The sequence below is a fragment of the Heliangelus exortis genome, chromosome 2 (assembly GCF_036169615.1).
Source record: "Heliangelus exortis chromosome 2, bHelExo1.hap1, whole genome shotgun sequence".
In the NCBI taxonomy this organism is placed as follows: domain Eukaryota; kingdom Metazoa; phylum Chordata; class Aves; order Apodiformes; family Trochilidae; genus Heliangelus; species Heliangelus exortis.
Window position 1 is genome coordinate 107453658 of NC_092423.1, and position 27829 is coordinate 107481486.

At 37.1% G+C, this 27829-nt stretch overlaps 1 protein-coding gene across 3 annotated transcripts; it reads right to left on the bottom strand.

The window, feature by feature from the left end:
• Positions 1-863: 863 nt before the first annotated feature.
• B4GALT6 (beta-1,4-galactosyltransferase 6) lies at positions 864-27829 on the bottom strand. Of its 3 annotated transcripts, none has more exons than XM_071737412.1 (9): positions 27045-27829; positions 12813-12929; positions 12363-12476; positions 10543-10667; positions 9832-9948; positions 8078-8265; positions 6002-6124; positions 5069-5170; positions 864-3844 (listed from the first exon to the last, which is right to left on the bottom strand). In XM_071737412.1, exons 1-9 carry the CDS (start codon positions 27157-27159, stop codon positions 3697-3699), a joined length of 1149 nt encoding a protein of 382 aa, XP_071593513.1. In that variant the 5' UTR covers positions 27160-27829; the 3' UTR covers positions 864-3696. The 3 variants fall into 3 exon arrangements, with proteins under 3 accessions (XP_071593513.1, XP_071593512.1, XP_071593514.1); XM_071737411.1 differs by lacking the exon at positions 27045-27829 and adding an exon at positions 23263-23400; XM_071737413.1 differs by lacking the exon at positions 27045-27829 and adding an exon at positions 13628-14048.

Genomic DNA, 27829 nt, shown 5'->3' on the forward strand with positions numbered 1-27829 from the left:
AAAAAGTACAAACAAATGTTGAGTCATTTAGCCTAATAAAACCAAAACCTGAGAACAAAAATACCAAAAAAGGGAAAATTATTTGTTACTTTAAGGCCTGATCCTATCAAAGCCTAACCTGAGGCACTTTCTGGCCAGGTGTGCCTTTTGTTGTTACTTTGAGGAAGAACTGAGCATTAGAAAAACTAGCACTTAGTCTATTAACAAAATACAAAAAAAGATATTTTTCCAGAGAACCTCAGAATAAAGAAGCCAACACAACCTTTAGAACATTATATTTCATAAAAGACAATGATAAAAAAGTACAAACATTTTCATGAACAAAAAACCCCAAAACTGTGACAGTACACGAGAAATTCCCAGGATTTGTTTCAGTGCAATTTTCCTTAAGCCTAACTTACATACCTCTATAAATAAAATCATCTTAAGTACACTTCTTCTTGCTGATATGCAATGGAATTTTAAAATATTTTTTTAACTGGCTTACTAATAACCCACTGCAACACATTCATTAATAAACATAATGACAGAAAAATAGACTGGCAAGATCCAAGAAAAAGGACATGTTGCACTTGCTTTTCAGGACAATTTTTATATTTTTATTCCCCTACCTAAATCTGAAATACAGCAAATGGGCTTAAGAGTATCTCAGCTACCAACCAGATTCTACTGTTAGTATTTCTGCACTGCTTTTTACTTGTTAATTTGCAAGACCTTTGAAATCCTGTAAAATACTCTTTCTTTGCTCCCTCCTTGAAGTGAAGACATCCTTATTTGCCTTGTCAGCAATGCAAAAGCCAACGTGACTGGCTTCTCTCTGAATTTTACAAGAATCATGAAAATAGGAAAAGGAATGTGCACAGTTCTGAGTTCTGCATCGTGTTTATTTTGTTTGAAGGCACTGTCTATGTTAAAATTCACTACAGAATAGTACTGAGTTCAAGCAGGTAGTATACAAACATAATTTGATGGAATTTAAAGATGACAACTTTTAAAACTTCTTAACAAAGCGAAAGAACGTATTTAGAGAAGAGTGTTGGTTAACAACTCAACATCCATCACTTCAGGACACCAAAATGTAAACTTTTAAAGGACTCAGCTATATGTCATAATCCATTCACATACTGGTTTAAATCACATTTTTCTAAGACCATACATGATTAATCACTTAGAGCTGTAAAGTTATATTAGTTCAGCCACAACATATGTTTAATATAGTATGTATATATGGATGTATATACACATATCTATGCATTAGGAATTTTTAAAACTGCACTTTCACAGAATGCCTAAGAAATGGGCACAAAAGCATGCTTCAGAAAATAGTACAGACCTATGGTACCAAAGGATGTTTCATAATAGCACGTTAAATTGTAGGTGAACTTGTACTGAGAACCAGAAATCACTTCAAAATTACATCAGGGATTTAAAAAGTCATTCAACACTTCTTGTATTAATCTGTTATGAAATACAACAAATTTTATTTTGAAGCTATAATTGCTCATACAAGTAATTATTTCCTCTTTATCCATATGCTTGAGAATATTTTATACACTCATGTTATAGAAAAATATATTAGGAGATGATAAACCACTTAAGCATGCTTTTGAAGGATGTTTTGTTCACTTTATGCTCGCTTCTTGTTATTGTCACTGCATTACATCATTCCTAAAGCATATTATATTAACTGGCAGATTTTAAGGTAATTTCAATACGGTTTAAAATATCTCTTAAAATTGTTCTCAACTACTTAAATTAAATCATTACATAACTAATAAATATTTGGGATGACTACAACTAAGCTTACACCTTTACTGAAGAATGGCTAATGACAAAATTTCCTACAGGGATGTCAAAAAAAATATCAGGTGTTTATGGCAAACAGACTCAAATATACAAAGCACCATACCATCTGTGGCAGCAGTTCAGGAAACCAACACATAGTAATGAGTTAAAGTCAGCATTCTTTGTCAAAACTCTTATAGAACACTCTATGGATAAACAATCCTTATTATATTCCACTTTCCATTCTTCATGGGAGCAGAAGTCAGTCTTTGGTTCCTAAAGAGTTGAGTAACTGTGACAAACAAAACAGTTAGTAGATCTTGCTCTATATCTTTGCATTAACATAGAAAATAAATGAGCCAGTCCTTCTACTTAGTATTAACAAGAGCTGTAAAAAAATATCAGGAAAAGATAATAATCCTTAGCAGTGGGATACTTTTAGGTAGCATAACATTACAAGCAAACAGAAAAGAAGATATGTTTTTCATTGTAAGCCAAGAGGCTCATTACTCATACATATAACACCACAAAAATAGAGAAAACAGACAGGGCCAATCCTTGGTGGGACTGTGCAACCTCAATCTCATTGGAAGTCATCGACTTGAGGATACTTAGTGCATCATAGAAGCATTCAGCACTTTACCAGAATAGGCCCTTAAGTAGTTATATTGATTAATATATAACGAGTGGAATTTTAAAAAGCACTTGGTATTGGTCTGCTTTCATTTCCACTTATGCCATCAGTAGCAGCAGCAGAACACTTTGACCAGCACCGTGGCTCTGAAAATCTCACACTGCAAGCATTAGAACTATTAGAACTATGTTTTATTATTTTCTTAAAAATCTAACTTTAATATTCTTCCAGTGAAGACAAGTTTTTGGCTCTTCAGACTTTGGAGGAATAAAAGTGCTGTTTACTAGGACACTTTTTAAAAAAATCAATAACAAAATACTGTAAGCACTCAAACACATTGTTTTAGGCATTAAAATCCCTGACATTGACACCAGTGGCACACTTGGAAACATTTAAAAGAGTTCCTGTAGATCGTAATACGCAACAACTGCAAGATTTTCTGTCATACACATGCAATATGCATATAAATATGATTTGGATGGCAGGCAGTGTATCATATAATTCTGCTGGCAATAAATAAAATTAAAAGCTTTCTTTCTAGCAAGTTTTCATATACAAAATTGATTTTTCTATATAGATATGCAGGCGGCCTAGAGCTCAAAACTAGTATAACAGTTTACAGTCATAGCTGGCCAACAATTAACATTTCCTTCATTTCACATAAGGTATAACCTTTTTTAAAGCATACTTATATTTTACACTTGTTCTTTCATGCTAATAAAAACATTCCTATAGAACTCAAACAAGAACACACTCAAATACATACTGAAGCACAAAATAGAGACATTTAAAAGCAATGTACACGCATTAATTTCAAAATAGAGCAATTTAAAAGCAATGTACACACATTAATTTACATCACGTATTTACAAACCTTTTTAAAATAAACAAAAGCATTCATTTAAATACGGTGGGGTGAGGGAGGAGAAGCAGATTAGTATAAAAAAATTCATGGAAGAAGAGGCCTCTGTCCCTGCTTCCAGAGAACTACAAGTCTGTTTTCTGCAGCTTATTTTTGTTGAATGGTTAAGATAAAGAACATGAAGAATGAAGGCTTGAACAGTAGTCTCATGCTGTAAACATCTGAGTGGTAGCTGCTGGCTTTTCTTTCAGAACAAAATGCATGGAACATACAGACACTTCTCATCCCAAATATGCATCAACAGATTGTCAAATTTCTCTAATTCTAAGCTGCAGTTTGTTTTGTTTTACAGTGTATTGGTAGCTTCCAGTGCTAAAAGTTTATTCTGGCAGACTAGCTTGTCATTCCACTTCCATCAATAGTCTCTAACAGGAGCGAGTTCTGGTATGAGATTAACAGTTATATTTTTATACAATTTACTGACAATTATTTTAGGGGTATAAATTAAATTGTTCAGCCCATCAATATACTGACGTTCTCTGGAATACCTCAGAAGTTTGTATCTGCAGAAGGAGTTGGAAGAAGAAAACATGAGAAAGATTTGCAAGAATCAATTCAACTGGTGTTAGACATGACACTGTGGCAGTTATTTAATCTCAAAATAGGCTTTAAAATTTGAAACTCTCTCTCAGTCCTTTGAAATTAGCAAATTACTTACTTAAGCTTTAAAAAGAAGCAATTTTGTTTTTTAATATTTAGATTTTTGTGTTCACAAATACATTTAATATTAAGGCTAAATAACAAAGAAGGCCTTTAATCTGTTTATTTTTTATTGTTCCAGACTTAACAGATTTTTAAAGAACACTCAATATCTTCATGTTCTTTTGCTGTAAAATTCATCTATGGAGCTCAGATTATTTATGAGACTTCACTGTTCACACATTTAAACGTCTGTTTTGTTTTTTTGAGCCTCCTACATTTGCAAACATCTACATTTGAGGGGATTAAAAATACAGTTCTCCTACTCAAGATATATACATTTTAATTTCATACTACATGTTTACTCATGTCTAATGTACATGTCTAAATATTATGAACTAATCAGAAAATGAAGATGTTCCCAGAAAGAGACACCCTTTGATAACAGAATTGAGCACTATTTCTAATTATCTGAAAACACATACTATAAGCCCTTTATCTTGTGTTTCACACTCTCATTTCTAGGTGTAACTCATCTGCTGTTATTTGGTTGCTATTCCAATCTAGGGCAACTAGAACCTACTGGCCAGTTAAAATGTTTTGCATTTCTGTAGAAAATGAAAGGAACCCCAAAAGAAAAAGTTCACCTCAATGTAAGCAGGAAATGAGAAGACCTGTCTCTCATAAAATAATATAACACGGTAGAATTAAATCAGTCCTTGAGGAGTTTTAAAGTCTTTTCATGCAGGAATCATCTTCCCTAGCTGTAATGCTTCCTTTTGCAAAATATCCAAGTTAAACCAACAAATGGAGGCCTGCCAACACTATTGCCCAAACTATTAATGAACAAAAACTTTCCACATCAAAGACTATGACAGTAATATCTTCTGACATGCAAACTCAGTCTTTCTCATGATCAAAAAAGAAATATCTGAACAGCAAGCATATGTTTAAGAAAAATACAAAGTTTATCACTGAAGCCTTAGGGAATAACACTGATAAATAGTAAGTGCTTATTTGTATATATAGAAGATTGTTGAAAATTCTTACATCTTTAGCACTAGTATTTAAAGTTCTGTTTTTCTTACCGTCCTAAAAACTGGACTTCACCTCTGTGATGATGAGGAATGGATTTGTACTTCCCCAGATCTCCCTCTGGTCTGGTTACATTGTATCCAGCATAGTGAACCCTGCAATGTAATAAGTATTTGTACTGAGAGTATTAAAAAGATTTTTTACAAGTGATAGCAAAAGGGAAAAATACTCATTAAACTTTTAAAGCTAAATCTTTGCATTCACTGAAAATCCCTCCCTAGAAAACACAAAGCACTCCTAGCTCAACAGATTTCATATTTTCTGCTTTAATCTTAAAACACAAAAATAGGAAAACAGTAAGGGAAAGGAACAAAAACACAAAAACTCTTCCTTTCCAATACATCTCATATATAAACTCATGCAAACACTTTGTAACAACAGTTCATCTGTAACATTCTACACCTGCTTACTGTGAGCAGTTACACAGTAAGCCTTGCTGTCTATTGTCCAATTTGTGTCTATCAATATAGTCACAAATTAACCTCACTCAAACACTGCTTCTGAGATACAAATGATACTTAAACTCATGCTCACTCTACATGTCTGTGGGATGGTATTGCATGCTGGTAGCAGCAAGAAAAGTGCAAACTAAAGTAAAAGAGCAATACGAAAAAGACCCTAATTTTCTAGGAGGAATGAGAGTGAATATGCTTAATGCCCCTATCTGTTCTTACATCCATTATATGTTACAAGATTTCTCTTAAAAGGCTGTTGATCATCCCCAGGCCAAGACAAAGAGAATTATCATACTTAACCTTTCAAATTGCATGTTCTGATATTTCTAAAGTCAACTCCTTAGAAATGTTAAATTGTTTTCACTCAAAACAAATGAAAAAAAGGTAACAACTGACAGAAAAAACACTGAACTGCTCTTATAGGGTAGATACCACAGAACAATGCGAAAAACATAAGCACTAAACACTCACCTGTTCCAAAGATCATCGTCTTCTCCACCCCATCCCCAGAAGGCATTTGGAAATCCATTGATCTTTTTGAATTGTTCCACTGTCAGGCCACTTACACCACCAAAGAATTCATTGTATGGAAGACTGGGAAAGAACAAAACCACAAATCCTGTATTATTAGCTGAATTTAGATATGCAGTCCTCCCTTTGAAAAATTCCTTTCAAAAAAACAAGAACTCCAAACTAAGGACACGAGCAGGTGCTCAATGTATTAACTAAGAGAAACTGATTATAATGGCATTAAGTAACAGATATGGAAGTTGGACAAAATGTTTGCAGTAGTGTCTGACATGCATAAAGGATACTCAAACTGTAGCTCAAATTGGTATCACTGCATGAAACCAAAGTCTATCACATATTTCACGTTGTTTAGACTCAAAGCTGAAGTGTTATGTAAAGCCCTCAAATAATTGTAGATTAACACTGTTCAACTGAAAAAAAAAATCTCTTGAATCAACTGAAAAAATTACAACTCAGTAATGCATTGGTTCAGTAATCAAAAACTATATTCTACAGAACTGTTAAAACTTGAGGGGAACAGTTTCAGTTCAAAACACTGAATTTAACACTCATTTAAAAAACAATTTGCCTGTTTACAGAAGCTAAACTTTTGAATCAAAAGGATCTATAGGCTTTTTGACACTAAGGATACAGCAATTACTAACCCTTATTAAGAAGTAATAAGCAGTTGGCCAACACAGACACTTTAGCATTATATCATACTGAAGCCAAGGCAATGTGACTTTGTAAATCTAAAAAATTAATAATATTCAATTATCTTTATTTTCATCAATATTGGCTTTCATCCTTAAGCCAGAAGCCGTTAAATACATTCCTCTTTCAGAAAGAGCACACAATTCCATCAAATAAAAGTAATTTAACTTATTTCTCAGGAGAAGCTTCTAAACCTGGAACTTTCAAGGAGTTAGAACTATCTAAAAAAAAAAAAATTACCATTCTTAGGACACAACTGTCACACTGAAGGACAAATAGCTCCAGAATGCAAAAAGAAAAAAAAAAAGTCACGTAATTTCTGATTTCTGTGGAAAACCAAGATTCAACCAAATTTTAATAGCATTTGGGGAAGGCTGTTACTGCTTATCACTTTCAACATTTAACTGATATAACAGATTAAAAATAAAAAAAGAAAAACCAAAATGAATACCCTTCCCCCTCCCCCACCCCAAAAAATCCAGACCAAACAAGAAAAAACCAAAAAAGCAAAACCAGTCCACCAACCAAAAATGAAAACAACTGTGGTATGACAGTTAACAGAAGTGAGGATTTTAATCTTATTTCTGTGTGTGCCGTTCACTTTTTGTTTATATACATAAGTACATTAGTTTGACTGCTAATTGACTGACAATCTGAAGTACCAACAGATTAATGTTTTCTATACCTTGCTTTTGATCTGTCAGGTTGACCAGGTTGTCAAGCTTATGAACTTCACAAATAAAATTTCTGGGTGGCAAATATATACATGTAGCAAGCAATAAGCTACAGCTTTAAATGAAGTGATTGGAAGAGTATTATAAGATAGCAGACTTAAAAAGCAAGTGAAACACCATTAATGTAAAATGGCAAAAGCAAAGGTGGTGAGAAAACTGCAAGACCATTATATTCATCAATTGTCAGTAGAGACTGAATACAAGACATGAAATTGTCCAGTAAGAAAATCTTCTCTTTAAAAAGTCATACAAAGCAGAAATAAATTCTGTATTTGCAAGAGAGACATTTTTCCTGTGGTATTTCGCTGCAGATTATCTGCTTATCTTTGTTAACAGTCACCCTAAGACTTATGTACCTAGAAAAGATTACTAATAAGCAGGGTTCTTCCCCCTTGACTTTTATGAAATCAGTGATATTGCAACAGTTCAACACTGAAAATATAAAGAGTATCTCACTCACTTAAATGAATAGCATGGTAGGAGGTTGTTTTACTCGTATCATCTACTGTACACATTGCCACTAAAATTACTCACTTTAAGACTGTTTCTGTGTGTTTGAAAAACAACTGGAATATAGCTAATTACTTACATGTACATATATTTGTCCAGCTTTGCTGCAAAATGGCGTGGCATTTCTCCACATCCATAATAATTTCGGTCATTTTCAGGCAAGTGATCCACATCATGAAATATTATGCAATCCCAAACTGCATCTTTCATCGCTTCTTTGAAGCCAACATTAAAGAGCATTGCACGATTAAAAGGTTGTGTGCCTGTCTTCAAAAAGAAAACAAAGGAGACATTCTAAAAATCAAGAACAGACAAAATTCCAATACTATGAGAACTGCAGTCTTTACCACACAAACTAAAAGCATTGAGCAAGGTGCTTTTTATTCCTCTAGCTAAGCAGAGCAATACAGCAACTGTATTGAAACGTCTCAGCCGTTCTCCCCTCTTACACAAAACAGCACTAGAACCTTACAGCACAAGGAACTCTGAGGTATCAAAGTATGGGTGATTTGCATTAATATAGCATGACATAATGAGTTAAAGAAATACTGATATAAATTTTTTAAAAAATAACATTATGTCTAGTTTTATGTTGAACGGCTCACCTAGAATAGAACTGAACAATAAAGTACAGACCAGACAAGACTATTTCTGCTGGAAGGGACTTACAACCATCTAGTCCAGCTGCCTGACTAGTTCAGGTCTGACCAAAACTAACAGCATGTTATTAAGGGCACCTGACCACTTTTCCAGAAAGCTATTCCAATCTTTGACCACGCTCTTGGCAAAGAAATGCTTCCTAATGTCCAGTCTGAACCTCGCCCGGAGCAGCTTTGCACCACTCCCACACATACTGGATCCCAGGGAAAAGAAATCAACAACTGAAGCTGTAGAGAGTCAGGAGGTAGTTCCTCAGTCTCCTTTTCTCTGAGCTAGACAAGTCCAAAGTCTTCAGCTGCTCCTCACAGGACGTGCCCTCCAGCCCTTGCACCAGCTTTGTTGCCCTCCCTCCTCTGGATGCATTCAAGGACCTGCACATCCTTAACCTGTGGGTCCCAGCACTGCACACAGTACTTGAGGTGAGGCTGCACCAACACTGAACACTGCAGGATAATCCCCTCTTTGGACCAGCTGCTTGTGCTGTGTTTGATGTACCCCAGGACAGGGTTTGCCCTCTTGGCTGCCAGGGGACACAGCTGACCTGCATTGAGTCTGCTGCCAACCAGCACCCCCAGATCTCTTTCTGCAAGGCTGCTCTCCAGCTGCTCCCCTACCAATTTAAACTTGTGTCCAGCTTTACTTCATCCTAGGTGCAGAATCCAGCATTCCAACTTGTTGAACTTCACCCCATTAATCATAGCCCAATGCTCCAGCTTATCTAGAGCTCTCTGCAAGGTTCCTCCCAGTGAGTCAACAGCACCTCCCAGTTTGGTATCAGCACACTTGCTAAAGGTGTATTCAACTGTACCTAGATCATTGATAAATATACTGAACAGCATGGTCCCTGGGTTTAAATATATTGAACAGCACTGCCCCTAGAATTGAGCTGTCACCACCCAGATGTACCCCCATTATTTTGTCCTTGAAAACCTAAATAGATTGAGAGTCCATGTTACCACCTATAAAATGCCAGCCCATATTTGAAGAAAAGCAACATGTATCTGGCCACTGCTTTAACTGAAGAATGAAGCTGAACTTTCCTTTTTCATCCAAAGGAATAAAACAGCAGAGTAGCAATTTTTAAATCCTGGATTCATCTGAATCTTGATTACACTATCAAATCCACTTTATTAAGGAATCTTGAAGAATGACTTTTAAAGTAAATTCTGTTACCTGTTCAACAACATAGAAGGCAAATTCCAGCCGCTGCTTCTGCAACATTGGTATCAGATGACGGAAAAAAATTGGAAGATGCTCATGGCGATTCCGAAAAGGAATAAGGATTGCCACCTTCAAAAAAATTATGTATTATGTATTAAGATATTATATTACCATTTTTTAATTTTAATGTTTCGATACAGATCAAGTTCCCATGGATTAAATAGGCTTTTCAACTTTTAAATTTAAATTGGCTTGATGTTTCATGCTTCCATTCCTGGTACGAAAGCATGTTGGAATTTTGCTATTAAAAAAAATTTGAGTAAACTATAAATAAGATTTTCTGTTTAAGTTCACTTGCTTCTAATTATAATTTAAAGAACATACACATAAGACAAGTTTGCATACCTATGATAAGATGTTTAATAACAACAGTTAATGAAACTTTAGAAGTTCTTTTTTCTGTTTCAAGTTTTTCTTCCAGTTTTAGTCTGGAGCACAATGTAATACATATAAGGCACTACATATTACACAAAACATAAAGCAGTAAAAGATTGAGGGCTTGCAATGGTAAACTATTCTTATACACCAAAAGGAAAAAACAAACAAAAAAACCCCAACCAATCAAAAAAACCCCCACAAAACCAAACGAAAACAAACAAAAAACCCAACAACAACAAAAAACAAATCAAACAAACAAAAAGCCCTAGAAAAGCAGCATCTCACCTTCCACCTTGGCTTACAGTCCTTTGGTTTCCAGTGCCCTCCTGGTTTAATGTCTAAGTCTTTTGAAAACTGTTGCTGAATTTCATCAAAACTAATTTCACTTACATTGACATCGATGAGGCCTCCTTAAGAGGAAACAAAAAACATGTTTGTTACATTTAATTCAGAAAACAGACCTAATGCCACAAGGTACATTACAGACAAATAACACCAGAAAATTGTTGTTACACTATCTACAGATAAAGGATAGTATTATCTCAATAAACTGTAAGTTTTTACAGAATGGATTTTAATATTTAACAATATAGACATTCCTTCAAGAAATACTATAGCAAAATAATTATTTCAGAGGACACAGAACAAGCAAAGGAATTTGAATGCTGTATCTAATCCGGAAACCAGACTCATCTTTCAAGTACATGTGTTAACAATTTCACACCATCTGCACTACTGAACTGATGCTCAAAATTTCAGCATCTTCCTACCTGAATTTCCAAAAAAAAAAAAAAAAAGACAAGGAAAAAAAGGAAAAAAGAAAAGGAAAAAAAAGGAAATGAAAATGGAAAAAAAAAAAAAAAGGAAAAAGGGAAAAATTAAGAAAAAAAGGAAAAAAGAAAAGGGAAAAGAAAAAGAAAAGGGAAAAGAAAAAGAAAAGGGAAAAGAAAAAGAAAAGGGAAAAGAAAAAGAAAAGGGAAAAGAAAAAGAAAAGGGAAAAGAAAAAGAAAAGGGAAAAGAAAAAGAAAAGGGAAAAGAAAAAGAAAAGGGAAAAGAAAAAGAAAAGGGAAAAGAAAAAGAAAAGGGAAAAAAGAAAAAGAAAAAAGAAAAGGAAAAAAGAAAAGGAAAAAAGAAAAGGAAAAAAGAAAAGGAAAAAAGAAAAGGAAAAAAGAAAAGGAAAAAAGAAAAGGAAAAAAGAAAAGGAAAAAAGAAAAGGAAAAAAGAAAAGGAAAAAAGAAAAGGAAAAAAGAAAAGGAAAAAAGAAAAGGAAAAAAGAAAAGGAAAAAAAAAGGAAAAAAAAAGGAAAAAAAAAGGAAAAAAAAAGGAAAAAAAAGGAAAAAAAAAGGAAAAAAAAAGGAAAAAAAAGGAAAAAAAAAGGAAAAAAAAAGGAAAAAAAAAGGAAAAAAAAGGAAAAAAAGGAAAAAAAAGGAAAAAAAAGGAAAAAAAAGGAAAAAAAAGGAAAAAAAAAGGAAAAAAAAGGAAAAAAAAGGAAAAAAAAGGAAAAAAAAAGGAAAAAAAAAGGAGAAAAAGAAAAAAAATAAGCAGGATCATAACTTTCCACTTATGTAAACCCTAATTCTTCATTAAAATAAGGCACTAGCATTTTTTTACCTCCATCAAGTCTCACTTCATTACAGTACCTTTTTGAGTTTCCTAAATACTGAGGTAACTGTGATTAGCTGATAAAAACATGAGAACTAGTTTCTGACTCATATATCTCTGTATTAGGAATACCAGTTCCAAACAGGAAATGTTTAACTGTACTTCAAAATATGTAACTCTGAACAGCTACTTTTTATAAAGTTAGGGTACTCGTACCTATTAATAAAGATGTTTAGTAATTAATTTTTAGAAAATGATACAATTTGTAAATAAAATTTAAAACATACTAATTTACTAGTAAAGAGGCCAAAGATCTACTAACACAACAGTTACAGGCAAAATTCTTCTAAGTAATACTGTCAATACTCAGCTGCATTTTATTCATAATTTTATTCTATATATTTGGACTCCTTACAATTATATTTTATATTGAAATAACTATTTTATTTTAAGTACAATCCAACTTACTAGATAAACATTAAAGTGGTCAGCTTAAAACTTACTCATGTAAGGCAGCTTCTCTGGACAAGCCTGGTAAGGAGAGTAAGTGAAGTTTTCTGGAAGATACATTGTTGTTTGAGCAACAGAGTCACTAGAATTGCTTCCTTCAGGATAATCTTAAAAAGAGGAATTGATTTTTGTAAAAACCTGTTATACACAGAATTTGTAATATCTCAGCATGCAGGTGAGAGTTAACTTTGTACATAACAGTCCCAGCAGCATGAAAACATTTTACTGAACTAAAGGAAGAATAATTATATTAAGATACCTTTGTTACAGCTTTGACAAGAACCTTCTACTACAGTGAACTGATAAACAGTAACTATTTGACCTCCACTCCAGTTACAAAGAAATTAGTAGGCCTAGCATCTAACTTTTCATAACAAAATGTCATTAGGTTTGACTTTCTTTTCCCATAAAGCTCTTCTTAAAAAAGAAATTAATATTCTTACCTGTTCCATTCAGTGTAGTATTTTTGTTAGTGTACAATCTGATCATATGTCCTATTGTTTTTACATTTTCTCTCAACATTATACCACGAGCTTGCACCATAAAGAGATACGTGTTTGCTGATAAAACAAAAAGAAATTTTGAATTTTCATTAAAATAAGTCATTTCCAAGTCATTCTAACATTCATTTATAATGTGATCAATATTCGTTACTATGTCTGAATCCACAGCTAGTGAACAGTAATCCTTCAAAATGCATATCTGCAAAGAGGGAAACCTAACACCAACAAAACAAAAAACACTAAAACCAATTCATAACCACAGGTCTATATAAAAACCCCAAATTACAAAAGGTCAATAAATACTTTATATGACAACTTAATTTATCTTTAGCTTACAAAATGCAACTGACAGTGCCAAGAAACAATTGAATTTAGCAATGAAAAGGTTTTCTTATGCAGAGATGTTCATCATATATGCATCTACATGATAGGAATACAGGACAAAAAATGTCTAGTAAGTATTTAAGTCCCATAGAATAGTCCTTCCTTTTAGTCATTAGTTCACACAACTTTCATTCAAAATGTTCTTCTCTTCACTCACCTCCGACAGCTGTTTCACTATACAACTGCCAATCTCCAAGTATCAATGTTTGATAATTAGATATTAAATATTTAAATAATTAGATTATATGAGATAATATTTAAATAATTAGATATTAAATATTTATTACAGGCATCAAGGATGAATAAATCAACATTCTGAGCAATTAAGCATGTTACTACTAACAACACCATGAAATATTCTTTTGTCTCACCCTTGTGCTCAAAGACCCAAATCTGATCTCAAGACAATTCTTTGACCTAAATAGAAAAAAAGTCAGCTGGAAAAGAAGTTGCATTTATGCCTGATTAAGCAAACATCTGTCCAAGGCTGATAGAGACGAAGAAATAATGTAATGGGAAGGAGAAATTCCCTTTGCAGTTTTTACTCTGGGTACCAAAAGGATCAAAGGGATCACCTGTCCCTTCGCCTATGTTAAGCACCCATTTGTCTGGCACACTTGGCTTGCAGTAACTAGTACCCACCCTCACCAATAATGCTCTGTAGCTTTGGAGAAAAGTATTAAATATACCAGAAGAACAAGAGGATAATCTTAATCTCACCTAAAGAAATTCAGAAAATTATCTCAGGATCACCACTTCATCAGATGACCTATCACCAGAGGCATGACACAAGTAACTGCAGATCAGATGATACCTTCTGAAGAGACCAACACAAAGAGACTAGAGCTACAGAGAACTGTTTATAAAGCTCTGGGGCATTTTCAGATGAAAACAGTGACTAAACCCACCACATTAGCAAACAGTACTAACAAGACACACACAGATGCAAATGCCAGTATCATCTTTTAAGAATTATTTGTAAGCTTTACAATGTTTCTTGTTTTTAAAAGAATGAAGAGGGAGTGGAAGGGGGCTATTAACTTTCAAAGAATGCCTTATTAGAACAAGAAATACTATCACTTAGAAGAAGGCTCTGAACATGCCAGGTGCTCTGCATGGTGCCCTATTCTCAAATTTTTTGCTAGCGTGAGTTTTGGTTAACAAAAGTTACATGTGTGTAAAAGCACACAAAAGGAGTAACTGGAGTGTGTGTGCCTTCAGGACTATGATGTTACTTGCATCACTGAGACAGTGTGGGATGTCTCCTTTGACTGGAGTGTGGGAATAGATAAATACAAGTTCTTCAACAAGGACAGGCAGGGAAGAAGATGAGGGGGGTGTCACCTTCTATGGGTCCATGGAACTCCAGCTGGAAAGGGACAAGGAGCTGTCTGAGGACTTATGGGTCAGGGTGAAAAAGACAGGGGAAGAAGATATAGTGGGAGTCTGCTACAGGCCATCTGACCAGGAAGACCAAGCAGATGAGGCCCTTGACAGGGAAATAGGAGCAGCTTCCCATTCACAATTCTCTTGTCCTCACAGGGAATCTCAACCACCCCCATTATCTGTTGAAAGGCACAACAAAGCAAGGTACCAGCAGTCCAGGAGGTTCCTGGAATGCATTGATGACAATTTTCTTCTCCAACAGGTAAAGGAACCAATGATAAAAAGTACTGTACTGGATCTGTTCTCACCAACAAGGATAGGCAGGCAGAAAACATGAAGCTTAAGGACAGTCTTGGCTGCAGTGACCATGGAATGGTAGAACTAAAGATCCTTATGAGAACAAGGAGAGAATGCAGCAAGCCTGCTGCCCTGGACTTCAAGAGCAGACATTGACATCTTCACTGAGCTGCCTGGTAGGGTACCATGGAATAAAGCCCTGGAAGGGACAGGAGTCCAGGAAAGCTGGTCAAATATCTTCTCCTCTAGGCCCAGTATCAATGTATCCCAACAAAGAGGAAGGCAGACAAGATGCCAGGAGACCTGCAAGGATGAACAAGGAGCTCCTGGACATACTTAAATGTAAAAAGAAAGTCTACAGACGATGGAAGCAAGCACAAGCAACCCTGAGAGGAATACAAAGAAATTGTCCGGGCAGCCAGACAGGTTAGGAAAGCTAAAGCCCAGATAGGATCTGGCCAGGGACATCACAGGTAACAAGGAAAACTTCCATAGGTACATTAGTGATAAAAGGTAGACTAGGGACAATCTGTGCTCTCTCCAGAAAGAAAAAGAAGACCTGGACATGGAGAAGTCTGAGGTACTCAACTTTTTTGCTTCAGTCTTCACTGCCAAGGGCTCTGGCCACACCACTGAAGTTGCAGAAGGCAAAGGCAGAAAACTTGGAGAAGGAAGATGCTGTAGGAGAAAATCAGGTGAGAGACCATCTAAAGAATCTGCAAGTACACAAGTCCATGGTACCTGACACTGGAACAGGTTGCCCAGGGGAGTTGTAGATGCCTCACCCCTGGAAGAAAACTAAAAACCTACAACTCTGGCCTGGTGACAGAAAAATCAAACAACTGATTTTTCTTGAGATACATGATATTTAGATTTCCTTACAGAAAACTTGCTCAAAACCATCTCAAAATTTTAACCCAATTCACTGTAAAATACCTTTTTATGTTTCAATTATTTTCTTATGTTTGCAATTTTCCATTCAAGTTCTAGGTTTCCAGGTTGTCTGTATTAAATGTTTCACTATACTGTACAACTCTTTAGTTCATATATGAAGTGACCTACTCAAGAAAGCTTCTCCTTTAGGAATCAACATAAAAGCAACCTGATCTATTCCTCCAAGAACAATTATTTACCATTAAGCAAACAATTTCAAAATTCAAGGCTTCCCTGAAAGTAAAACTAAGTTTTAACCTTTTAACAGTGCAGGGCAGTAGATTTATAGAAATATAACCTTAATTCATATGTATCGGGTGTCGTGGGTTTGCCTGGCTGGTAGATAAGTCCCTTTCCAGTTCCTTGGGGAAAGAATCAGAAGGACAACAGTGATGAAAACCAAACCTACCTCCAACCAAATGCACCACCAGGAGACAGATGCCCTGCCCCCAAGCAATGGTTATTTCGGGGAGGAAAAAAAACAAAACAAAAAAAAAAAACAAAAAAATCACCAGTTTTACAGTTTTACTGCTGACCACAGCATTATTTGGTATGGAATACCTCTTTGGAATACCTCTTCAGGTCAGCTGTGCCAGCTGCATCCCCTCCCAAACTCTTGCCCACCTCCAGCCTACTCACTGTGGAGGACAGACAGTGGAAAACAAAAAAACCTTGATGCTGTGCAAGCACTGCTCAGCAATAGCTAAAACACTGCGTTTATCAACACTGTTTTGGTCACAAATCCAAAAGCATGCGTCTTCTCTTTTCAGCAGTGCTCGGTCACAGGACCAAAGGCAACAGGCACAAAATGAAATACAGGAGGTTTCACCTAAACATCAGAAACCACTTCTTTACTGTGAAGGTGATCAAGCACTGGCACAGGTTGTTCATGGAGGCTTTGGTGTCTCTATCCCCAGAGATGCTCTAAAACTGTCTACACACGGTCCTGGGCAATCAGCTCCAGGTGGCTCCGCTTGAGCAGGGGTGCTGGACCAGATGGACTCCAGACATTCCATCCAATCTCACTGTACTGTAATTTTCTTCCAATTACTGTCTTTCTGCACTTGTACCAACCATCACACCAGGCAATGCAAAAGCAGCAAGGTAAAGTTTCACATTTAACCAAGAAAACATTTAAGAATGTAACCACCCTTGAACTATTTTCATTCTTATTTTCCTTATTACATTGAACATGGTCCATAGCAAGAAGCAGCACTTCTGATTCAAGAAACATATAGAATCCAGACTGTCACACAGTTTAACAAATGGGAAGTGGAGAGCAGGATACCAACCAACACGTTTATATAGGATGCCTTGGAGTAGACACCATAATCAACATTCCACCTAAAGCAACTGCAGTGTGAGCGTGAGTTCAGAGTTAATTCAGATGAATTTTTCACTGGCAATAAATCCATGTCTAGCAATCATGGACACACAGCCACACGTCAGTCATGAAAAGTCCTCATTTTGGGGCACTATTTAAAACTAACTCGGCAAAGCACATTAGGGCATTAAAGGGATCATCATTTTAGAGGAGATGCTAAAAATATCAGATGGGGCATTTTTTTGTCTCCAGTTTTCAGAGCTTGCTAGTTATTAACAGTTCTATGTGTTAGACTGAAAACAAGACCATTGAGGGGGGAAATGAATTAAATTTTAAAATATATAAACTCCTCTTAAAATGGCTCATTATTTTACGTAAAGTAGCTTCCTGTTATTTAAATACTCACCAAAGACTAAATACACCTTTTTTAAAGAAAAAAGTCTAATTCACAGATCACTCTCCATTAGTACTGCTCCTTCACAGCAGTACAGCAAAAATTAGAGCACTTCTCTCAGTATTAGTTTATCATTCCTTAGCTTCACCAAAAAAAAAAAAAAAAAAAAAAAAAAGCAGCACAAAGCTCAGTTTTATATAGAAATTTAGTAATTTATCATGCTTTATGCATACACCAAAGCAAAGCCAAACCAACGTGCCACACACTTAAAAGCAACCCATGCACAGTAAAGTATACAACAGAACGATTTGAATCAAAACTGGATCAATGACTAACATTCTGAAGAACAGTAGGAAGTTTGAATTATGATTATTTTAAAAAGATAGTCAGAAAAGTATTAATTACATTACAAACTACTATTTCTTAAATGCCAAAGAAGAAACGATGAACAGGCTTGGAGATCACAACTTTCATTTAAAAAAATGAAGCTTATTATAAAACACCCACTCAAAGCCAAAAACAAAAATACATAATGAAAAAGGATTATCTCAAGAACGCTTCCAAGGCAATTGGCAAAAAAAAAAAAGTTAACACCTCCCATACTAGGAAAGATTATGATCATCAGAGCAGCAGTAGCAACATTACACACTGATCTTTCAAGAAAGAAAAAACAGAAAAGACCAAAAAAAAAAAAAAAAAAAAAAAACCAAACTGAAAAGTAAGAGATACTTTGTAGAGAATACAGAGACACTATAAAATTCAAATGCATTAAACAGCTTTACAGAAAACAGGTCTTCCCAAATGACCATTGGTCCTAAATCTACCAATCTACTAGCCCACACGTGTTTTCACAGGACTTTTGAAAAGCCTATCCAAACATATTGCATAAAAAATTGACACAGATTTAAATGGGTCAAAATAAAGTTCTTCACTGGTAGTTGTAGATAGAGAATCATCTCCTGGGGACATTTCTGGAACAAGTCCCACATGGATGTCTTCTCAGCTCAAGGTTATATGATATTATTCTCAGCAATACTAGAGTCATAAATACACTATTGGCTGAGTTAATGTATGGCAAATTAACACAATTTTATGAAAGATTAAATTCTACAAATGAACCTAAATATAGAATTAGTCTCGATTCTAAGAGCTAAGATTATTTTCCACAACAGCAACACAGGAATTTCAGTCTGTAAAATAGATTTATTAAGCAATTTTGCAGTGAAGTATGATACCCAAAGTAGGACTACTGTAAACTGGCTCCTAATTCACAAATTGAAATTTACAGACAACATGGATAAATTCTGTGGTAAGTTTTCAACTATTCATTTAGTTGATAGGATTAAATTTACACATTTCTTGCAAATCAGAAGTTGTTTCTAAAATACATGCAACAACTAGGAAAAAAAAGTATGCCTTAAAATAATTTTTTACTTGATTTGTTGTTGAATACCTAATATTAGTTTTTTAGTTTAACACTAAATCCAACCTTATTTCATAGGGATGGTGAAATTGCATCTGAGTCTGCATATGAATATCTGCTAATAGAGAAAATATATTAGAAATATAAGAATCACCTCAATCTACTGAAAATACCAAAACCAACTACCGTTTCTGGAGTCTAAAATAGGCATCATTCACATGGTGTAGATGGATGACTCTAGATGGGCTACAACAGAGAGACTTCAAAATTGGTTTTAGTAGTGGTGTTTTTTCAATACTCCAGAGAATCTCTATATACTCACTGCAGCAAAGGACATGCTAAACAGATGAGTCCTGACTCTATGTCTGAGGACCAGAATAAATGTCAGTTCACTGTCTGAGCCAGTAAAAGAGTAAACCTTGATCATGGATCAAGTCTCCATTTACAGGTGAAGAAAAAAAAAAAGACAAAACAAAATTTCTATATCTAACAGTACTTTTAAGCATGATAAATGATACCATGGTCAGTACAGCTTCTAACATATTTGATATTATTCTATATTCCAGTCTCAGGCTATTAGTTGATTATATAATACATAAGAAATAATTCATAGTTAATTCTGAAACAGCATCTTACAGAAATTTAAAAACAGCATTCATGTAATCACTACCAAAGCAACTCATACATTTATTTTGTTTTTTTCCCTCCACTCAAGAAAGATTCAAACAGGAAAGCAAATATTTTCCTTAAAATTCTACTATTTTAGCAAAACTTCAACTCCAACTTCAAAATACACAACTAAATTTCATTAAGACATTTATCCAACGAAGACTGTTCTTAGGCAGGCCCACTCTGGACATCAACAATGAAATGACTTTATAATGACATTTTAAGTCTAAGCCTTGCCAGTTCCTTCAGAATTTTGTTTTTATGAGCTCAGCTGCCAAGAAAAATAGAAAAGTGTAATACTGGTAAATCAAATACTCCAAGTATCATCTTAAATTAAAAACAAAAAGCATACACACACAATAAAATGAAGGAAAAGAAGGATTACTGAGTACTGGGGATACCTTGCAAATAGGCATCTTTTTTATCTGAAAGTCCTGAAACCAATCTCTGCACTTCATTCACAACAATCTAGCACTGGATCCCACACAATGTACAATCATTTCATGCTGGTCCCCATAACATCATTGCATAATTTGAATAAAAAAGATTACCCAAAAGAGACTAAGATCTGGAAGCAAGCAGAGATGTAGAAATGGTTAAAGCTTTCACCATGTCAGTAAAGCACCATAGTTCCATGGCATACAGTGTCTCCTCCTCAATGGAGAACAAAAACACGTACAAAATAACTGGCTGGCTTAAGTGAAAACTCATTTCATTTAAGGTTTCATAATTAATTTGCCTTTGTAATGTTAGATGCACACCATAAGTACCTGTATTTTTTCCCCTTTCTGACAGAAAGCAATACCACAAAATGAATATTCCAGGAAACCTTATGCAGGCAAGTCCTCTCTGACTAATAACTAAGTATACATAAGGGCTTTAGGAACATTATCAGATAAAAATGCAACACAACTGATTCAGAAAGAAATATGCATGTGTAGTCAAAGCTTATCTATTGGTAAAAGTAAAAGACAGTTAAGTATGGCTGAAATGCAATAATTTATTCAGGATCAGGTGCTAGGAATTACTGTGGTGGGCCAACACCCTGGCAAAATCTTTGCACCTCCCAGAATAAGGCAGAAAACTTATACATGAAACTGCTGCCTAACATCACCATGAGGTCTAGCTATTAGTTGGAATGCCAAGGAACTTTTAATCACAGGAAATCAGTGATCAACTAGAAGAATGTCTAAGCATCATATGCCTCTTTGCACAAGAAAAAAGAGTTCTATTAATCACAAAGTTGGCTAAAATTTTTCTGTTAAAGGGTTTGATTGTGATTTGTGGAACTGAAGTGAAAAACTGCAATGCAAGGAAGCAAATGACCAGTGCAGCTAATTACTAAATTACTCCTTCCTCCAAATTGAACCTTAATGAAAGAATACAGCTGAAAACATCTCCCAAACAACCAGGTCTGCAGTACAGACATTTCCCTGCAGAAATTATGAAACAAATGGACAGACATGTTTTTTCACTCCAGAAACTTGAGACCCCTAGAAAGGAGTAAAAAAAGGTGACAGCAGCAAAAAACCCACAACCGTCTACCACATCCTGCAAAAACCATCATCCGTTCATCAGATGGTATTTCCACATAGCATCAAAGGACAGTAACAACTGTTTTAAACAGGCTAGCTGCATTACTTCTATTTCAGTGCAGCTCTTGAGTTTCATTAAACCTATTGTGTTGAAGACACAGGCTCTATTAAAAAAAAACCTCAGGTAAGTTATTACTATCCATTCATCAGTGCAGTAAACACAACCAACAGGAAGGTGCCCTCTATTAGCAACAGCATAACCAGCAGATCAGCTGGAGAAACTATTCTCCTCTATTCAGCAACTTGTAAAACTATATTTGGGATAAACTGTCCAGTTTGGGGATCCCAGTAAAAGACAGACATTAACATACCAGACCAAGCCCAGAGGAAAGCTTCCAAGACAGGGCATACAATGTCCAAGTAGAAACTGAAAGAAATTTGTTTGCTCAGTGTTCAGTAGAAATAGCAAATGTTTTTGTTATCTTCAGCTATGTAGTGGAAGTGTATAGAGAAGATTAAATTGGACTCTTGGGGGTACAGAGAGAAAAGACACAAGGCAACAAACACTAGGTGCAAGATGGGAAAATATTATTACACATTACAATTTTCTCACAATTGTTAGTAGAGTAGGTTTCCCAGAGAGACTGCAGAATCTCCATCCCTGGAGTTATTCAAAACTCAACTGGATATGGCCCTGAGCAATCCGATCTAGCAGGATGTGCTTTCAGCAAGAGACTGGATCAAATGACTTCCAGAGGTCTCTGCCACTCTAATTCTACAATCAAAGAGCAAGTCTTTAGAAATATCACAACTGCCACAGATGGCAGCAACAAGGAATATTAGCACAAACATTGCGTCCCTTATCTATAGGCTCAGCACTTGGAAGCACTGACAAGCATTTACCTTAATGATAACATTTTCAGCTCTTTCCTCCATTTTTACACAGCTTCAAAAAGGAGCAGTATCACTCTCTTCTATTAGGAAAGTAATTTCCTAATAGCAGAATAGGAAAGATGGCGAGCTGAAACAATGGAGATGTTCCCAAGGTCTGCCTTGCCTGCACATCTGCCCTCTGGCTAAGATTCACAGACAAGTAAAAGTTTTAATAAGAGAAACTGAAGACCAGAAGAAAGAAAACAGGAGCCATTTTTTCATCCTCAGCCTCATTCCATAAGCAGTTTTTATGAGAACTACAAAGCTCATCATATTCAAGTTGGCAAAGTTATACTGCAATTGACTACAATATTCTAAGGTATTCTCCCACCCAATTTGGTAAGAAATTCTCCGCAAGAGTCAAACAGAAAGGAATAACCCACAGGTGAGTAACAAGTAATTTTCTGAGATCAGTTATGTTGCCCAGTTTCATTACAATGCTGATAGAAAATGGGGAAAACAATGAAAAAAAAAATTCTCTGGCAATACTCAGATTGGTTTGGCAGTGAAATAAGAGCAGCAAATGTTCTCTCTTCATCACCACTGCCTTGCTACTGTGTCTTATTCTCCTCATCTTTGGATCTTTTCCATGAGATAAACTTGACCCTAAATGTGTGTTTTAAATAGCTGTAGGCACCAGACATCAACTAGTCAAGTTCATTTTATCAGTAGTTATCTGCAAGACTGAAAAAGACTGTATTGATGTCAGAGATCACTGCCTTTGGTGAGCTTTTTAGTCTCACACTTTAGTTTATATGGATATTTGTAACTTTCAGTGAATCTTCAGAATCACAGGCCACCTTCACTGACTAATTCAAAGCAAGCAACTCGATAGAACCACAAAATGGTTTGGGTTGGAAAGGACCAGAAAGATCAACCAGTTCCAACACCCCTGCTATGGGCAAGGACACCTCCCACTAGGCCAGGTTCTCAAAGCCCCATCCAGCCTGACCCTGAACACATCCCAGGAGGAAGAGGGGGCAGGCACAGGGGCATCCACAACTTCCCTGGGAAACTTGTTCCAGTGTCTCACACTAAAGAATTTCTTCCTAATATCCAATCTAAATCCACCCTCTTCCAGCCTGAAACTGTACCACTCATCCTATCAGTACCTGCCCTTGTAAAAAGTCCCTCAGTAGATTTTCTGTTGGCCTTCAGGTACTGGAAGGCTGCTATAAGGTCTCCCCAGAGCCTTCTCTCCTCCATGCCAATACAAACTTTGGTTTGCATCTTCTCATTTCATCTACCAAAGCACCAGATGGAGTAGTGTCAGAAAACTGGTCTTTTTCAAGTAGCTCCTGTTCCATCAAATACCTGAGACTGTAACACAGTACCATTTAAATGAGATTTTAAATTTTTAAACACTTTAAATTTTTTCTACCATTTTACCTTGCCATCCTAGCCCTCTAGGTTTTGCTTCAAAGCACCCATACAATTTAAAAGGAAAACTGTTGTCTTCTTTATTCAGCAGTTAGAAATCAATCTGCTCACATGTTTGAGTTCCTCTGACTAGCAAAAACCACCTGGGTGCTGGGGTAGGGTTGCAGCCACCTCTACACCTCATCCCATCTTTTGTTCTTACAGAAGAGGGGGAAGGAGGTACATGAACAACCCCAACATAATGTATTAATTCTTCTACAAACCCTGTATTTTTCTATTCTGTGGAGTACTATAAGTTTTAGTCTCAAAACACAGAACAGTGTCTGAAAACTTGAAATTTAAATGCTTTTCCTCTCCTCATATTCTGAAATATAACAAGTTTCTATTTCCCAAAAAACTAACACTCTGTGAGGTCTCTACAAGAAAAAAAAAGCTGTATACAAATAACTACTGTGCAAATAAAAGCATCGAAATATTAGACAGAAACAATTAAACACCTTAAAATAAGTAATTAAGATTTTTTCTCTTTAAAAAAAAAATTGACGGTATTCCAAATTGATCCAAGCTGCATTTGTCACAAAATCTGCAATTTTGCTTTAAAAAAAAAAAAAGTAATGAAGTAGCCCTATTTTCTAATTAGTGTGAAGGAAAGAGAGAATGTAATAGCTACCTTTTTGAAAATTATCCCAGTACTAAGAACTTACTTGTACTGACATCTCCTCCCTGTGATAAGCCATGAACTACTTGCTAGGAGCAAATTCCACTCTATTAGCCCACAAGAATTCAAATTTTCACTTAACTTTGACATCTCAAAAAGCTATTCTGCTATATAACCCACTCATCTTTCCCTTCCCTCCTTCCCATACACTACCTCTCCATGGAACATTTGAGAGTGCAATTTCTCTCTCTCTGTTTAATTCCTCTGATCATCAGGAACTGAAACTAACGAGGGAACAACTCCAGTTCCCTGCGACACAAATAGAACTTTCCTCCTCTCTGCAAATGTGCCTTGTAGCTAGTTGAGGAAGAAAGAGGTTTGACCACAAAAAATATCTTCACTAAAACCTACTCGTATACATACGAGAGATCTCAACCATTTATGACTTAACTGCAGGAATATATTTCATGAAAAGGTGCTAACAGGCAAGGAGAACTTCCATAAGCAATCTAAGCCCTTCTTCTCTCCACAGACTCATCACACTCAGTGGAAAGAAGCAAACACATAGAAAATTCCATTATACTGCAATATGCAAATGGCATGAGTATATAGCACAGGATTATTAAATCAATCATCTGCCTATAAACTTGGGGGTTTTGGTGTTACTGTTGTGGCTTTTTAAAATCTTCCATTCTTACAACCTACATTTTGACCAAGAATACTACCAGGATGCCTGTTGGTTTTAAGATAATATTTGACTTTCTTTCACTCCATTCTACACAGCAATATTTCCAGGAGCAAATTCCAGGGAAATCAGCATCACAATTGCACACTGACACACTTAGATTACCTGTGTCACACTTTCCTGTTGCCCTTTGCCATTTTCTATATTTCCTTCCTCAGTAAGACCAGGAGAGTGTGGCAGCATCTCTGACTGGATCCAGTAGTGCCACAGACAAAGAACAACTCCAGTATTTAGGACTTTGATTTCTTTAAGTAGAAAGAGTTCACAACACAGCTGCATACAGACTCAGGGCAGCACACCACTGAACAGTAGCTGCAAAGAGCTGTACTTTCACAAACTCATTTAGCAACTGAAGATTTTTATATTGTTAAACCATAGCTTGAAAGGGATAACTGTAATATATAAGATTCAGAGAGTAATAGGGATCAGTATGACTTTTTTCCTCAAGATTGACTGGACCTAAATAACTTACCCCCCCCCCCAAGAACACTTCTGGTTCATACTGATGATTTCATTTCACTCCCAGTACAAAGGAAAATGAACAAACATGTAAACCTCAACAGCTGAGCAGCAAGGTGAAGTCAGGAAAGAAGTCTCCTCACTAGAGGCTCTGATTCTGAACAGGGACTGGGCATGCATAGTAAGAAGAGGATGTACTTAGAAGAAACCTCCTGAAGAAGAAACACTTAAATAACAAAGTAAAACTTCAGCTGCATTTTTACTTTAATTACAAGCAGATGGTGTATGGTTTGGAAAGCAAAGTCTACTCTGATGCTGCATTAGTGTCTCATAGAACTAAGACATCTAAATGGACCCAAGCAACAGAATTTTCTCACTTAAAAAACTAACCTACATCGTTTTCAGTCAGGAAACAGTAAGACAAAAAATTCAAGAACTCCAACTAATTATATATTCCTTATTTTTTTACATTTCTTTGAATTGTAATACTAGTTGATAGACATGTCAATACTGTACAAAACACTCTAAGTAACTGTACCCTAAAAGGGTTACAAGCTTAATAGAAGATTGTGAACAATAGGAAGCCAAACAGTATAAAGACAACAGTCAATGGAAAAAATTCTTGCAGATTCTGTGGTCAAACCTATGTGGAAAATTTACAGTAGTGGCTGCAGAGAGAAGTTTTAAGTACAGAGGACAAAGAGCAAAATGGTTATACCAGAATTTATGCAGTACCTGATAAGCCAGAAGAGAAGGAAAAAAGTACCCATGTTGCCTGAGAAAAAAACAAGAAAAACGTTGCCTAGCCAACAAACCCCCAACACAGTGAAACACCACAGAGCACCATACAGGGTATTGCTTGCCTTGGCTCAGGGGTAAAGCTAGCCAGTTCTGAAAGGCTCATCCAGCAAGAAAAGCCTGATGGCCTCCAAGAAAGAGCAGAAGAGTGAATTAAGGAAAACAGCACATTGCAGTTATTTTGTGTAGCTTTTCTCAACCTGTTTGTCTCCCCTCTGAACTGGTTCTATCAGAAGCAGATATTAGCAAACTGTAAAACCTGTGAAGAGATCCCATTGATGGATGTAAATAAAAATAGACAAATTGGTTCTTAACTTCTGTTCACATGTGTGTTATTGTTAAAGCAGTTACTAATTATTTAAAAGATGACTGCATTTATGCGACTCTAGCAGGCAGCTTCGCAGTTCTTTCTTGGCTTCTACCATTAATTTAAAAAATGATGAAACAGAGAGCTGCTCTTTTGCTTCACTTTTCCGGCTTGGAAAGCAAGAACAGCATCTACCCACCTCGCGATGGCAGATGAATCTTCTAGAGCATTTGAAATCAACAGAACAAAGATGCGAGATTAATACACGTTACAGCCGCCCCGATGTTTCCTCCACCGGGAGAGGGGGGGGGGGGAAAGGGGACTGGCGTTTCCACACCCGAGACGCCCCTCTCCCGGCGCCACCAGCACCCTCCCCACCGCGGTGCCCGGCGTGACAGGCCAGGGGAGGTGGGTGCGCACCGCCGAGACTGCCCGGCAACGCCCGCAGCCCCCCGCCTCTTGGGCCGTGGCGCCCACCCCCCCCCTCACACACAGACACCCAGCACCCCCACACACACCCACCCCGAGGGGGCGGCTCCCGACTCACCGATTCCGGGGGCCACATAGATGAAGTAGAGGCAGGAGGAGGAGAAGGAGAAAAAGAAGATGAAAGCGAGCATGGAGCGATTGGACACCCGCAGCACCTTCCGGAACAGTGGCATCCTCCCTCAGCGCCGGCGGACGGCCGCTCCGCTCAGTCCCGGCGAGCCGCGGCGGCAGTTCCCAGAGGGAGGCGGCCCGCTCCTCCCATGGATGGGGCAGCGAGAAGGTGACGAGGGGACTCCGTTCGCCTCCTCCTTCCTTCCCTCCCGCCGCCTCACCGGGAGAGGGCGGGCCGGAGAGGGGACGACAGGGGCAGCGACGCCGCTCAAGAAGGGTGGGCGGCGGCGGTGTTTTATGGCCGGCCCAGTTGCCCCCTTCGCGCTGCTTCTCCGGGCAGGCTAAACCCGCCGCCGCGCTTCGCAGGTGGCGGCCGGAGCGGGGAGGGGCCCCTAGCGCCGCCGCGTAGCTCGGGGAACGTTCCCGCCGCTGCTCATGCCGCCGGGCGCCACGGCCGCCCGCTCTCCCGCCTGCTGCCTCTTCACAGGCGGTGGCGGCGGTAGCGACAGCAGCATCCCCGCTACCGAAGGGCAGTCACCTCCGCGCCCAGCCTAGCCTGGCCCAACCCAACCCAGCTCCCACCTTCTCCCGCACCGTCAGCAGTCGCTCTGCAGCCGCCCGGTCCGGCCCTGCCCGGCCCCGCCCCACGGAGCCCCGACTACTGCGGCGGTTGGAGCTTGCGCGAGCCCCCCGCGCGGCGGCGGACTGCAGAACTGCGGCGGGAAGGGGAGG

Bases quoted from the DNA above. Each gene is read 5' to 3' on its own strand.
- B4GALT6 (XM_071737411.1), bottom strand. From the start codon at position 23,380: ATGCAAACCAAAGTTTGTATTGGCATGGAGGAGAGAAGGCTCTGGGGA. The intron at 12,930-23,262 runs GTACTGATAGGA...TTGTTTTATCAG, and splicing joins GGGACTTTTTACAAGGGCAG to CAAACACGTATCTCTTTATG. The intron at 9,949-10,542 runs GTGAGATGCTGC...ATTTTTTTGAAG, and splicing joins ACTGTAAGCCAAGGTGGAAG to GTGGCAATCCTTATTCCTTT.